Below are 16,521 nucleotides of genomic sequence, written 5' to 3'. Positions count from 1 at the left end.
GTGGTATACCCAGACAATAGAATATTATTCAATATTTAGAAAAAAAGACATGGAAGAATTTTACATACATATTACTAAGTGAAAGAAACCAATCTGAAAAGGCTATATTAACTTTATGATTCCAACTATATGACTTTCTGATACAGGCAAACTATAAAGATAGTAAAAAGGTAAGTTACCAGGAGTTGTGTTTTGGTGAGTGGGGTAGAGGTGAATAGGCGGAACATAGAGAATTTTTTAGGGCAATAAAAAAACTTTATGATACCATAATGATGGATACATGTCACACATTTGTCTGAATCCACAGAATGCACAACACCAACCGAACCCAAATGTAAATTATGGATTTTGGGTGCTTATGGTATGTCAAAGTAAGTTCATCAGTTATAACTGTACTTTTCCACTTTGGGGCTATGTATTTACACACACACTCATGTATGCCTGCATTTATGTGGATCTTTAAAAATTTAGTGCTTCCTTACACTTGTTACATTACAGATACCCTTCTCTGTTTATACATTTAGCTTTTCTTTTAATAGCAGCTTAATAGCATCTTAATATTCCATTGAATGAATAATTTATTTAACTAGTCTGATTAATATACACAGACTTTCCCCCAGCTTTTGCTGTTATAAACACAACTGAACAAATATCTTTATATTTATTTTTAATACACATGTCCAGGCATATCTGCATCACAAATTCCTAAAAGTAGAATTGCTGGATTAAAAAGTTTGTATACTTCAACTCAATAATGAATTTAAATGGGCATATCCAACATGAACCACCTACTTAGTAGTATCTTAAACAAAAAAGAAGTTTAATAAAAATAGTTAAGGACAGGGGTGCCTGGGTGGCTCAGTTGGTTAGGCATTTGCCTTCAGCTCAGGTCATGATCCCAGGGTCCAAGGATCGAGTTCCACATCAGGCTTCCTGCTTAGAGTCTGCTTCTCCCTCTCCCCCTCCCCCCTGCTCATGCTCTCTTTCTCTCTCTCTCTAAAAGAAAATAAAATAGTTAAGGACTTAAATAAATTATTTCATTCCCAGCCTTGTTTCCTACAGTTTTAAAATTTTACTTTAGCACTTTAGTCACATAGTAGGACCATAAAGAGAAACAGAAGCATTCCAATTTTAATTATGAGGAAGGACTAAATGATTAATGTGGGATGAAGTACAATTTCTGGATTATGGAGTTTACTTTCTCTAACCTGTCTTTATTATGCATCCTCCTATGTCTACCTATTTCTATATAGTGTGAAAAATTATGAGCTGACATTTCCCATTCAGTTTTCCTTTTAGTTTCAGTATGCAACTATATTTGATTTCCTAAAAAATATATAATACTAGGCACTATGGAAAGCATGATAAAGTAGAAAAATGGTTCTTATCCTCACTGAGGTAAAAGGATAAAGCATAAGCTTACAAAGTTATGTAATTATAACTTAAGGTGGAATGTGTAAGAATTCAGGAGTTAACAGGAGAAGAAATCACCATGGATTCAATGGTCTGGGAAGGTGTCACAAAGAAAATGGGATCTGAAGTAAACACAAAATGAAGTAAGCATTTGATCAGATTTTTAAAAAGGATTCAAAACATGCAACTTGATATATGAAGATATGGCACTGCTTATCAGTGGGGGAAGGAATCCAATAAATGGTGTGGGAACAATTAATTATCTATTATCTATATGGAAAAAATAAAATTGGATCACTACCACAGAAATTAGTTTGAAGTGGGTTACAAACAAATTTAAAACTTTTAGAATAGGGAGAAAACCTTTGAGACAAAAATAGGGAGGAATTTGTAGAAACACCATCAGGAAAAAGAATGATAAATTCAGTTGCATTAAAATTTAGAGTATCTATTCATCAAAACCCCCTTAAAGAGAGTGAAAAACTACCATTAGCTAAGAGATATTGCCCATAAATAAAACTAAAAATGGAGAAATGTCACTGAAAATTTTATTACTCAGATTACTCAGGAACAAGGTCATAGAAGACCACTTAATTAAAACCATTTTATAAAGGAACAATCACAGCTATTTCTATAATCTTGCAAATGCTCAGTAAGTATCTCTTACTCAGAGAACACATGAATCCTATAGACTAATTTGTCTAATTTGTTCAGAGCCTTCTGTACACACCAATGTCAAAAGCCCATTCCTATACACCCTGAAGAAAGTCTTGCATATGAATAGTTGGAACAAGAAAGTTTGCACTAGCAGTATGCCTAATAACAACAAAAATATGGAAACAACTGAAATATCCACTGGCCAAAGAAGAAGAAATAAGTGGTTGAGCTACCAAGAAAAGCACAGGAATGCAAAGTAAACAAAATCCAAGATAATGGTCACCTCTAGAATGAAGCAAGGGAATGGGACTGGGGGTGTTCATTTCTTTAAGTTGTTTGCTGGTTTCTCAGGTGTTCATTATATATATTGCTTTCTAAGTACTAAATACGTCATAAATTTTCTATCAGAAGCTCATTGATACATGCGCCTTTATTTGTCCACAATGAAATGATCTTCAGGAACTTGAAAGTAAGCAAAATTGAGTAAAAGAGCTATAATGCTAGCTTCTAGGTCTATTAGACCTAACTGACCTAATACCTGACTGAGAGCATTAGCATTTTGAAAGAACGTACCTATCCATGAAAAGGATTTAAATAGCCCATGGAAGCATTGAAAATGAGTCAAAGACAAACACAATGCCTACCTAAACATAACTTGAGGAAAAACCTAGTGTTTTTTCAGCTAGTATTAGGTAATAATTCTCCTTAGGTCTCATTTCTGCAGACCTAGTGAGGAGAGGCACTGTTTGCCTTTGTTTCAGACTATTTCTATGCAAAGATGTGTGTAAAGTGAGACCACTGAAACATAGTGTCTTCCCAGTTTTCAGTTATGTTTGTTTAGTATCCAGTATATGACTATGACACTGTCTCCCTCCCTGGCAAAAGTCAGGCAAAACTTACTGTCCTTTATAAAAGACTTTGGGTTCCCTAAGCCCAGGGTTCCAATGCTGTGATGCAAACCCACTGAGTGTGCAACATCTACCTGAGCAGCTCAGCGCCATCCCCATGGGACTTGGAAGTCCAGGGGACCAACACAAACATGAAGCTCACGCTACTTTATTGTGCTGTGAGTAATAATGACCTTTGTCTCTCATCTACCAGTCTTGTCTTCTGTCAGCATCCATACAACTGGCAGGTTAACCTGTTAGCCAGGATAAAAATCTCAGACTCTTCATATTTCTTGACAGCAAGGAAACAGTCTAGTCCTTTTGGCAAGACTGTTCTGCTGTAGAGAAGGATCCATCAAGCTATCCAGTCAAAGGCAATTAAACATTCAAAGCATGTAAGTACTCTGTTGAGCATATTCGCATGAAGCTAGATTTTGGCAATGATCTAATATCTCATGAAGATCTATTTTATGTAGACAATGTACTAAACAAGCTACCACTAGTACTACAGTCCACATGATGGCTTAAATTTTACATTCTAATTTTTATAAACCATTTTTCTTAAATTTGATTATTTTACGTCATGAAAGAGGACTCCAGTCTTAACATCCTGACAAAATATGGTTTCTGACCTTCAAGTTTAAGGCCAGATTCTGTAATATGGGAAATTCCTCTCTGAGGCCTATTGGGTGACATCCAAATGGACAAATGGTATACCACTATAACAGGACTGTGCCAAATGCAAGTGTACATTAATCCTGTTAAGAAACTTCTGTAATTACTTATTAAATGCATAGCTAATATCCACTGTAGCTTTTTTTTTTTTTTAAGATTTTATTTATTTATTTGACAAAGAGATACGTAGCGAGAGAGGGAACACAAGCAGAGGGAGTGGGGGAGGGAGAAGCAAGCTTCCCGCCGAGCAGGGAGCCCGATGTGGGGTTCGATCCCAGGACCCTGGGAGCATGACCTGAGCCGAAGGCAGACGCTTACCGACTGAGCCACCCAGGCGCCCCTCTACTGTAGCTTTAAAGGAGAATACCTACTCTATTCTAATCCCTAATAAACTGAGTTCACTTATTTTAACATCAGAAAATGTGTAATTAAATGTCTAGTTATACAAACTCATAAAACATAACCCTTGTTTCTCTATGTCACATCAATCTTGGAGATAAGGAGAAGTTGTAAAGTTGTAAAGAAAAAAAAAGTTGTAAAGTTGTAAAGAAAAAAATGTTGTAAAGAAGCTAGACTTCAATTCCCTAATAGTCTGGCTCCAGAAGCCATGTTCAAAATCCCCATGCTAAGAGCTGCCTGCCAAATGTTGTTTACTTCCCTCTCTGCAGTTACCTAGCACTATTTTACAGTTTTTTGCATGGCGACTACATTCTTCAACCACTCCACCACTATCATCATTGTCATTTTGGGAGAAGGGCTCAGTTCTTTTCCCTCCCATCAGTCAAAAGAGTAGCTTATACTTCCCTCAGCCAAAATAGGTAGGCCAAATAAATTCCCAGGGTCTGGGATGATAACTTTGTGTTACCTTCATCAAGTTTTTTCTCACTGCTCAACTATATCAATCACGGGCCTACCTCAGGATGTACATATATCCACTCTCTCCTCCACTGGTGAGTTTTTCTGCCCATCACTGAAGATATTGGAACATATTTTGTATTTAAAGGTGTTAAACTGGATATCCCCAATCTTAACTATCCTATTTCCTAGGATGCCTAGATGTTGATGAGCAAATATGATTCCAGATGGATTGCTTTGATTCCAAATTCCTGGAAAAGGTATGCAAACTATTTTCAGCCTCTATTTTTGCTATTATTTTTTCTCAAAGTAAAACTGGCTTAAAATTACTGTTTTCCTTCTTGTACCAATTAATTTTTCTTGCATTTCTTATAAAATTTCATAGTAAACTTAGACAAAAACATGCGTAAACTATGGATAATTTCTATCCCCCAAATGAGGCAGTTTGTCATACAGGTTGTTGTGAAGATCAATATTAGTTATGTAAGTGCTTTAAACAGTACTCAGCATACAGTAGGGACCAGCTATGATAAGGATTAACAAGCCATACTTACAGATTTAATGAAATATAAAGCTGCCTGATTAACATAAAAGGCAATATTTTAATCTGAGCTAGAATAAAAAGGAAAAGAAGGAGAAGAGGAAGGAGGTAGAAGAAAGAAACATTTAGCATTTGTAAATAACCTCAGAATTCTAACAATTCAGCAAGTATTAATCTAGTGACTGTTCAGGTACTTAATGATTCTATGCATGAATTTCTTCACTGACAAAAACTAAAGATATTAGCTCTGCTCAAATGAAATATTAGAATCAAAAGCACTTAGCGAAGCACCAAAAGACTATAAAATCTCATTCTTAAATAGTCTTCTTGATTTCCCAAGACAATTACAGAGGTCAGATAAAATTACTAAACATGAAAACACATATAATACTTTAACAACTAATCTGAAAATAATTAAATAGGAGAATGAAAGTCATCTTCCAAAGTAAAAGCAGAATGATTCTCAGAAATCTAAGTGTTGCTTTCAGTAATGTTTTTTCAATTTATGAAAAACACCAAAAAGAAACACTAACAGGCTTTAAAAAAAAGAATAAGAAATACTAACAGGTTTCATTATGCCACTTCATATACCATGATATCAGAGGGGAAAAATGTAAAGAATATCAATATAAATTGCAGGTCTATGTACTGGGGGAACACTCATGTGTTTGACAGAACAAATTAAGACAATCAAACACTATCAAAGAAACAAGAGTCTTATCTTCTGAGAAGGAAAAAACACCCCTAGCAATAGATGATAACACCAATGTGTTTGAAAAATGGCCAACATGAAAGTGAAAGGGGCTATAAAGTCTGAGGCCAGTGGGGAAAGTAGAACTTAAGTAAACATTTAAAAACTATCTGATCACAAGAAAGATTTAAGATCCATCTATTTTCACCATGAAATAATCATGACAGTTTTTTTCACCGTGAAATAATCATGACAGTTTACTTAATCATGACATACATCATTCAGAATATAAGAGCCTACATGTCCTAACATACAACCTCTGGATATTAGGCAAGTCTTTCACTCTGGGCCGAAAGGAGTGGGAAGTGGGAACGGCACTGTATTGGTGGTGACAGAGGTAACTGTCCTAGTCTTGTCCATCTCAGATAATGGCACCATCACTCATTCCATTGCTTAGACCTCAAACTCAGAAGGCATCCTGGACTCTAAACTATTATCAAGACTTTTTTGGCTCTTCCTTCCAGAATTTACCCCTTATCTCACCATTTCTCATCATTTCTGTCTAATCCAAATCACCAAAATCTTTTACCTGGATGAAAACAATAGCTTCAAAATTGGTCTTAATTCCACTCATGACCTCATCCTAACTGTCCACACAGAAGCCATAATAATGTTTTTAAATGTAAATGGGACCTTTATTGGAGATTAAAAACCTTTGAATTGCTTCTCACTGAAACTAGAACAAAATTCCTACTCCTCCCAATAGGCTACACTATCCAAACTCTACCAAATTCTCTAACTGTAACTTGCAGTATATTACCACCTTTACTCACTAAACTGCAGCTCCATCAGCCTGTTTCTCTGAAATACCAAGCTCCTGCTTGGATATCCCACCCTTCACCCCTGGATTTTCATATGGCTATTATGTTTTGTTTTGGTATTATTCGTATCTCCATATAAATAGCTCCCCAGAGGATCTTCCCTATCATCTTATAGATCTGTATAATTCCTACTAGTCTATTTCCCTGTATATTCCTACTATTCTATTTCCCATTACTTTGTTTCATAGCACTATTACTATCTGAAATATTATTGGTTTAACTTGTTTAACAGTCTATCTCCCCTACTAGCATTTATATCCTTCATGAGGCTAGAGCTCATATCTTTCTTGTTCACAGCTATTCTCAGGGCTTAGAATAGGGCCTGGCACATAGTAGGTACTCTAACATTTTTAATATGCATATATTCCATATACATATCAATGTTTGCATGAATGAATGATCTTCCTTAACCCCTAAAATAACACTATGGGAGTAAGTTTTATTATTGATATTTACATATGAGGAAACAGTAAGACAGAGAGCATTAGTTTTGTAATTGTAAGTCAATTAAAAGGACAAGATTTAAAACTAGATCTGCCTTTGTCTGAAGCCCAAGATCTTACCCACTGTTGGAGAAATTTCTATCCAGGGAACAACTTTTTCCCCAATGCCTAGTTTGGTTCTATTAAGCAAACAGACCTTATGGAAAACGGCAAAATAACAAGTTTAGGCAGGAAATGTAAAACACATAGCTTAAATTTACACAAGACAAAAAGAAACATCTCCTTGCTCCAAGGTTGCCATGATTAGCCTTGCCATTCTCCTGCCAATCAGCCATAATTATGATTAAACCAGGATCTGGCACTTAACACGAAGGCAAGCCATAAACTTGTAAAATAGCCTAGAACTGGAGCTCTGCCCAAAAGTGGCAATGTTGGATAGAGTGTGCATCATTTTATCTCTTCTCTGCCTAATCGGCTCATCCTGTAACCTTGGAATGGAGAGCTATGTAGAATATATAAATAAACTTGCCCTAAGCTGAGCCAATCAGCTTCCTTCTTATAAGAGTATGGAATTGGTTTGGGACTATAGCGATCTAGGCTGGAATGTCATGTCGACTAAAGGGCTAAGCCTGACATTCTGATAGTCATAATACACTACTAATCAATGAGGCAACAAAGAACCTAGGCCATAGAGAAAAAGAATGAAATGGATACGTAAAGAAAGACAGAGATAAATGGTCATACTGAGTTTGTATGAACAAGATAGAGGGGAACAGTGGGAGTGGGGAAAGAGAGAAGCTACTTAATGCCTAGCACCTCAAAAGTCCTAGCTCTATTTATTCTTTTTTTTTTAAGATTTTATTTATTCATTTGACAGAGAGAGAGCACAAGTAGGCAGAGCGACAGACAGAGGCGGAGGGAGAAGCAGGCTCTCCGCTGCGCAGAGAGCCCAATGTGGGGCTCGATCCCAGGACCTGGGGATCACAACCCAAGCCGAAGGCAGACGCCCAACCAACTGAGCCACCCAGGTGCCCCTAGCTCTATTTAATCTTAAAATGAATTCTAAGGAATGCCACTGAGTCATTAAAATCAAGTCCCCCTCCCCAGTATATATATACAATGGAATATTACACAGCCATAAAAAATATGAAATCTTGCCATTTGCAACAATGTGGATGGAACTAGAGGGTATTATGCTAAGTGAAATAAGTCAGTCAGAGAAAGACAATTATCATATAATCTCACTTATATGTGGAATTTAAGAAACAAGGCAGAGGATCATAGGCGAAGAGAGGGAAAAAAATGAAACAAGACAAAACCAGAGAGGGAGACAAACTGTAAGAGACTCTTCATCATTGGAAACAAAATGAGGGTTGCTGGAGAGGAGAGAGGTGGAAGGCTGGGATAACTGGGTGATGGACATTGCAGAGGGTAAGTGTTGTAATGAACACTGAGTATTATATAGGACTGATGAATCACAGATTCGTACCCCTGAAACAAATAATATATGTTAATTTAAAAAAATAATAAAATAAAATAAAGTCTCCAAGTTATCCTAAATTAATCAAGTTCCCAGTACTGAATGATAAGAACAGGAATAAACTGAGTCAAAACATCATTTGCTTCCAAGCTGATCTGTTAGCATTTATTCATTCTCTCATTCAACAAATGTTAACTAGAGGCTCACTTTATTCAGAAACTTCTAGGTTTCTCAAGATACCAGGGAACAAACAAAAAGTACAAATAGAAAAATTAAATACATAAAGTTAGGAAATGGTAAATATTATGAAGAAAAATAAAGCAGAGTAAGGATACAGTGATAGCAAAGTCGCTATTTTATTTAGAGTGCCCAGGGAAGGCTTCACGGAAGAAGTGACCTGAAGTGAGGAGCAAACTTTGTGAAGATCTAGGGGAAAAGTTTTCCAGAAAGATGGAAGAGCAAATGCAAAGCAAATTTCTTCCCTAACAAGCTGCATGTTTGGGATCCTCAGGTTAAAATGAGAATCATGAAATGAGAAACAGGTGGGCTTTAGTCATAGCCACTATGCCACCGGACACTAATACATCTTATAAATATCATCTATCAAGAAGAGTATTTTAAAGCATTTTTTAAAAAACCACTTTGGTGGGCTTCTGATTTTGTAGACATATACTGGGTATAGTTTAAACCACATGAGTTCATAGTGAAATGGTTCAAATGCTTATTTAACAATGAAAGCATTTGTTTCTATCACTAAGAGAAATGGGGTCATGAATGGTCTTCTGACAGATTTGATAACATTTGTGAGTGACATAAAAACAGGGTTATAGTCTATAATTAAGGTTTCATTTTTAGATCAAGCTGGAAAAATTAGAAGGTTGTATACTGAGTACCCAAAGGAAACACTTTCACAGAGTTGATTTAGGAATACATTATTAGTATCTGAGGTTAAGCTACAAGAAACAACTCTATGAAATTTATCAGTGTATTTGCCACAGATATGTTTGCTCAAGATATTTTTCCTAATATCTGTCATCTGAGAAGTTTCATGTAGAGTAAAGCTAGAGAAATTTTTGGTTCCTAAGAGGCTGAAATGGCTCTTCCTCCCAGAGAATGAAAGCGTAGCACACTTTCCATTTTCACCTTTGTAATCAAAAAATGTGAAGTCAAATTTATGGTTCGGTTAAATCACATTCCCCTAGACTTCTGTTGTTTATTTTGTCTGATAAAGGCAGATGGTCTTAATGTCCTTCTCTAATACATCCAATTTCTATACATATGAATAACACACCGAAAAATATTTAATCTTCTCACCTGATTGGCTTGGCTCTGCAAGTAAACTCTTCTGGCATTCAGATCTTCAAAGGCAGAAGGTCTTGAGCTTCTGTACGGCTCACTGGTAACAACTGTCTCTTGCTGGAGATGATCTTTCACTAGAGAACTGGAACTGTCCTCTTCAGTTGCCTAATGGGAATAATCCCCCAAATTCATTAGTTGCCAGAATATAAACGAAAACAAAGTAAGATACTTTCACTCTAGCAAGTATTTAGCAAATCATTATGTACCACTACCATCACTATAAATGGCAATTCCCCAAACTCAAAACAGTCATGATTAGGGAACCAGGTCAAAATAAAATAACAATAATATTAATAATAAATCAACTTTATGGGCTTCCTTATAGCAAATGACTTAGGAAGAATGAGAAGCCTAACCATGCCACGTTAGAGAGATAATCTAATTAAAATGAAGTTTTAAATTTTAACGAGAAGCAACATACATAGAAAATGAAGAAATTATCACAGACATACACAAATCAATTTAAGTGTTGTCTTGCAAGTTAAAAAAGTTATGCACCAAGGACTGCGCTGTGTTATATGATACAGGGGATCAAAAGAAAACAGCAGTCCATAACCTTATTGAATGAATGAAAGAATTAATTAGCCTGACTATGCTGATTCAACTCATGCACATGAGACTTAGGTAGGGGATATGCTCAATGACAGGCCCTAATGACATGTTTTTGAAATTTCATAAACAATAATTTGTTTAAAGGAATGAGATAATTATTTGCCATTACTTTTCCTGTTATTGTACAATTATTTGAAGAGACTGTGAAAGCCAAATAAAAATGACAGGAATACTTTCACTGGCTTAACCTAAAATAATTTGGAGTCATCACTACAGGGCTAATAATCTTAAAGGTGTAAACCTTTATGAGCTTTAAAAAAAAATAAAACAATTAAAAATTTGGTGCTCTAAAATTAAAGCAGTAAGATTCATAAAATAGCTAACATATTTTAGTTGATAAATGCACATTCTAAGTCCTTGCTCTGGAACAAAGTAGCCTTGTGACATTTAATTTCTGTGGAATTGGTTTTTTCAATTACCAAATACTTTTATAATTCCTATGCTATTTTATCACATGGATTTTCTTAAGGATTTAGTGAGATGATAATATATGTGAAAATGCCCTGAAAACTAAAAGCAATTAAACTTTAAAAAAATATATTTGAGAATGCACTATCACTTAAAACTAAATGTCAAACCCAGTTAATTGTTCTTTTTAGCTGATTTTCATTACAGTTGTCCCAATGAGTTATGATAGTTAATGCTAAATTAATTACTAGAAGGAAGTTGGTTAAATACTAGTAACCAGCAAACATTCTTTCAAAATGCATGCTGAAAATTGGAAGGAGTAAAAAATTTCAAGAAATATATTAACATATTCGAGACAGTTTTAAAAATAAATGATTCAAGTAACTGTAAAAATCATAAGCAAGCTGAACAAAAGAAAACATGGGGGTTTGGGGGGGAGGTTTAGAGAAAGGGCCTAAGTTAGAAAATTGTCACATCCAGCTAAGGTATAGAATTTAAGCAATTCAAGCAATTAACTTCTCTAAATTATGGTTTTATTATAAATTGGGTATATCTGTACTAATAACTTTGGGGTTACTTGGGATACTCAAGAGATTAAATGTAAACAGGCATGAATTACTATAGTAGTAGTAGTAGTAGTAGTAATATCAGTAGTAATTACAAAGTAATTATACTTATAATGGTGACAACTATTTGGATCAGGTTGATTTTACTGAATTCCAATCTAATTGAGGATTCATTTAAGATTTGTAAAATAAAGCCTACTGAAAAGTCCATACCTGAACAAACATAAACTTGTTATATAACACAAGTATTTTACTCTACTGACTTGGGTTAATTCTACTTATATTCTGTACATTAAGCAAAGACACATTTCATTTTGATTAAGAATACATTTATTTTTTAAAGGGAATTATCAAGAGTGTTATTTCATTATTAAATAAATAAAAATGTGTTTATTGTTTGGGTAACAAATAATTTAGCTCTACTTAAAAATGTTTGCCAAAACAGCTAGAATTTACCTAATAACTACAGTTCACATCACACAGTGAATTTTTAACTACACACCTAAATGGGTCTCAGATAATAAAATAAGGGAAACATCCTTCAGGTGTCTCATATGGTAAAAACAAACAACTCCTTCTCTCAATGTATTGTACAGACTACAATCTACAATAAGGCCCATTATCCTTGAACTGTGAGAAACAAAACTAACATTTTTATAGAATCCCAAACTGGGAGAGTATTTTCCTACTACTTAATTATATCTCTTTCAGCAAGTTATAAATTTAGATGTATATTGGAAAAGTTTTTAAAAAAGCAGTAATAAGTAAAATGGCCATTCTTAGTCATTGCTAATTCTACATACACAAGTAAAATGTGGAACAACCATTTGTGAAAAATGATTTCAGTAGAATGTATCAAAGGTTTTTAAAACATTTTGACAAAGTCTTGAATCTTGCAAAGAAAAAAAAAGTACTAAATGGGAGAAGCTTTAGGCAAAATTATTTTTCTCAGAATTACTTTTTTTTTTTGATATAGTGTTCCATGATTCATTGTTTGCATCTAACACCCAGTGCTCCATTCAATACGTGCCCTCTTTAATACCCATCACCAGGCTAACCCATCCCCCCACCCCCTCCCCTCTAGAACCCTCAGTTTGTTTCTCAGAGTCCATAGTCTCTTCATGGTTCGTCTCCCCCTCCAATTTCCCCCCCTTCATTTTTCCCTTCCTGCTATCTTCTTTTTTTTGTTTTTTAACATATAATGTATTGTTTCAGAGGTACAGGTCTGTGGTTCAATAGAATTACTTTTAATAGTAAAAATGAAGAAATAACCCTAATGTCCCAAAATATGGGGATGGTTACATAAATTATGGTATCCCCACTTAATGGAATATTGAGTGGTCATCTGAAATTAGGCTTATGACTAATATCCACTATATGGGGAAACATTTAGTGTTAAACAGTATACAAAATTTACAGTATTATCATAACCATAACAAAATAAAAGACTGAAATGATATAAAAGGAATGTTAACACCTATCCTTGATGGTTTGATTATGAGTAATTTTCCAATTTTTCTAGAGCTTTACTTTTATGTTGGCCAAAATTTCTCTTAAAATCTAGGTATATACTTTTTCCCTTGTTTGTGATACCGAATTATAATATTTTGAAATATAAATATATCCTATTAAAATATTCAAGTTATTCAACTAGGGAATTAGTCATATGCTTTTTGGCTTAAATACATTCCCCCCCCCACTCTCTATGTGAAATGATGAACTAAGACATTCTTCAACCCTTGCCCCAAACCCTCCTAGATTCATGCAAGATATCTGTCGATTAAAAAAAATTATTTTCTAAACAAGTTCACCTTCTGAGTATCTTTCAAATCCATTTTCTCTCATTATCTTTTTTGCCCTCATTATCTTTTTTGCCTATCTTATTTCAGTAGGCTTTTAACTGATCTCCTTGTTTCCAGACTTGGGGAAGGCTATTCATGCAAATCTATTTGTTTTTCTGCTCAACCTTTCTAAGATTTCCAATTACCAAAGCTCTCTTGGGGAATCCTGCACATACTGGAGAGTGGAAGGGAAGAAAATCAGTATTGTCTGAGGAACACCTTCATAAGAAATATAATTTACACAAATCCATAGAAATGGGCCCTCTCCCCCCAGTTATTTTTTTTATTTTTATTTTTTGGCCTATTTCAACAATGTTGCTAAGAACATTCTTTTACAGACCTTATGGTATATATGTACAAGAAGGTTTTCTGGTAAATATCCAGGAATAAAAATGGTGGATTACAAGATATACCTACAGGATATACCTACGTTTCCAAGGTAGTGCTAACAATTCACATATCTATATTCTCACCAAGCCCAGGCATTATCACAACTTGCACTTTTATGTGTCTATCTGCTATTTAATTTCTATAATAATGGATCAGTCTTACTAAAAGTTACATAATATTTTCTTTCTGCAACAAGAAACTCTGAGAATGAACAAAAGAACTAAAAAATGAATGCATAGGTTTGTTATTTTACCATGGCTCCTAATACTATTGCATCCTCAAATCTTTTGGTTTCAGAAATATTGATGTACTTGTTTCTTACCATTTGACTTTTCACACTTCTGATTCTTCGTACATGCCATTTCCTCTGCCCACAATGACTATCTTCAATTCTTCCACAAGAAAAACTCTTTATAATGTCAGCTATAAACTCTTAAAAAGTCTTTGGTGATCCATTCCCAACTTAATCATTCCCTCCTCTAAAGTTCCTCAAAAATACTTGTATCTATCACCCTATATTCTAAGTGTTCTTTTATTTATATTTCTGCCAAGAGCCAGTAATGGGAGACTTTGCCTACATTTTATCCCTAGGGCTTATAATTATGCCTGTCATATAGTATATAAATAATCTCTAATATGCAACCATCCACAAATCAGATCACATTATACTAATATAGACTCTTGGGAGTAAATTTGGTTTAACAGGACAAAAAATGTAGAAAAAGAACTCCTTAACAAAAAAATCTTCACCCACAAAAGAAATAATTTTAATAAATGTAAAAGTTCAAATTACACAGAAAAATTCTGCCCATAATCCCAAACCCATGGAATAACACCTACTATTTGACAAAGAGCTTTCCAGACTTCTTAATGCATGTATATTTGTTCATATCCTATGTATAATATGGTTCCATTTATACTGTAGACAGTCTATCCATGTGGTGTTTTTCCTTCATAATATATCATGGACCTCTCACCACATCAATATATAAAGATGTACCCTGTGCTTTGAAATGCTTGCAAAGAAGTTCAGTATTTGTGTGTGTCATCTATTCTATAAGCAATACTCTAATTATGGACCTTTAGATTCCTTCCTACTTTCTGTTATATATGTTGCAGTGCAAGTCCTTATACATACATCTTGGTGCAGTGGTAATATTATTTCCTTAGGATTAATTCCCATAAATAGAATCACTAAAGAATATGCATATATTCCCATTATATTACCAAGCTACCTTCTAGCAAGCTTATGTATCATTTGAAAACCCCTCGATAGTATATTACAGAGGGATCATTTCCTCACATCTCTGTTCATACTGGGCTTTACCACTTAACCGATCTTTGCCAATCTTATTTGTCAAATAAGAAAAATACTTTATTTTCTAAAAACATTATCTGCACTATTTCCATAATTAAAATTAGTAATAACCAAAACTTTCTTAAGTTGGATACAACTGAGTAAAAAGTGTTCAGGCTTAGTCAAACTTGAATGTTTTTAACTGAATTACAACCCCTTAAAAGTAACAATTACTATGGGAACATGGACATATTCTAAAGTTAGGTGGTGGGAAATGCCAAAAATCTTTCACAAGAGCAGAAAATTTAACATATGATATACATAAAGACTGTACATACATTTGCATGATCTCTAGCTTTAAAAAAATTATCTATAGCAGTCATACACACCCACATTCAATGCTCTTAGTATTGTGCTGGCATAGGCTCATCTGTATTATCTATATAGTAACCTATGCCAATATTTAATATACAATGGAAATCTGCTTCACTCTGAGAGGCTGGTATAATAATTATTCTCCTATGGTTGCTAAGAGATTGTTTAGCTTTTCCTTTTTCTAAGACTACTATAGCAATTTTATGTGTAGAGGCAAAAGGATGCTGGGTAAAGCAAGAAAATAATTCCAGCTGTAGCCCTCTATCAGAACATAAGGCTAGATGACAGCCGCAGAGAAAATAGAAACAGACTTTGCTTCTCTCCTTCCTTTATCCCTTCCTACTGTGTAATTCTGAGTAGAGACATCTTAGCGTTGTTCTACAAACCTTTTTAAATAAATGATTCCCAACGAATAATCAGGTGTGAAAAAAGTGTTATCAGTCTACTTACTGCTCAAGAACTTTACTCTTGTATTTGTATATCACAAAACACAGGTTTGAAAATGTATGGCTGGGTTATATCCAACAAAAGAAGATTTTAGTAATTATATTATTAGTTAATTTTAGCATGATGGAAGAATTTTAAAACGTTCTTTGATAAAGAAGTCTTATATTTTAGCATTGCATATGTTAAAATGCTACCAAAAGTGCTATTCTTTTGGCATTTAAAATTATATACTCAAATTATGCAAACATGGGAAGCACAGAAAAAAATTACAATTCCACAAGCCCAGCAAAATCACCATTAATATTTTGGTGTAGCACCCAGTAGCAATTCATTTTGGATTTGACCACAATTATCTCCTATTCTGCTCATTAAATTTCTTTAGTTCCTTTGATTAGTTTAAGAGTAAGAATACACTAACCTGTGAGTTTTTATCTTGCATTTGTCTATGAGCTTTGTCTAAAAACACTAATAGCACATACAGGATTTTGTTTAAGCAATCTGAACATAGTAATCAGTGATGAAACAACATGGAAGGAATGAGAAATGTACCAAGACATAATGTCCCACAAAAACAGAAAAAAGAAAACAAGTCCTCTACCCTAGGTTAATCAACACGCAAACTAAACTACTTTTCTAATAAAGTTAGTTTGACTTAAATGTGGTGTTAGGTTTTCAGGAACTGTTTATTGTCTGTTAATTTATT

At 34.3% G+C, this 16,521-nt stretch overlaps 1 protein-coding gene across 2 annotated transcripts in view; it reads right to left on the bottom strand.

The window, feature by feature from the left end:
• Positions 1–16,521, bottom strand: part of SPRED1 (sprouty related EVH1 domain containing 1) — a 119,926-nt gene that overhangs the window by 13,054 nt on the left and 90,351 nt on the right. For both annotated transcript variants that reach the window (XM_032417771.1, XM_032417772.1), the window contains exon 5: positions 9,838–9,987. In XM_032417771.1, coding sequence (XP_032273662.1) covers positions 9,838–9,987 — 150 coding nt within the window. The remainder of the gene's footprint in view (positions 1–9,837; positions 9,988–16,521) is intronic.

The sequence above is a fragment of the Phoca vitulina genome, unplaced genomic scaffold, assembly GCF_004348235.1.
Source record: "Phoca vitulina isolate PV1807 unplaced genomic scaffold, GSC_HSeal_1.0 scaffold20, whole genome shotgun sequence".
NCBI lineage: Eukaryota > Metazoa > Chordata > Mammalia > Carnivora > Phocidae > Phoca > Phoca vitulina.
This window is presented reverse-complemented; position numbering and strand designations above follow the sequence as displayed.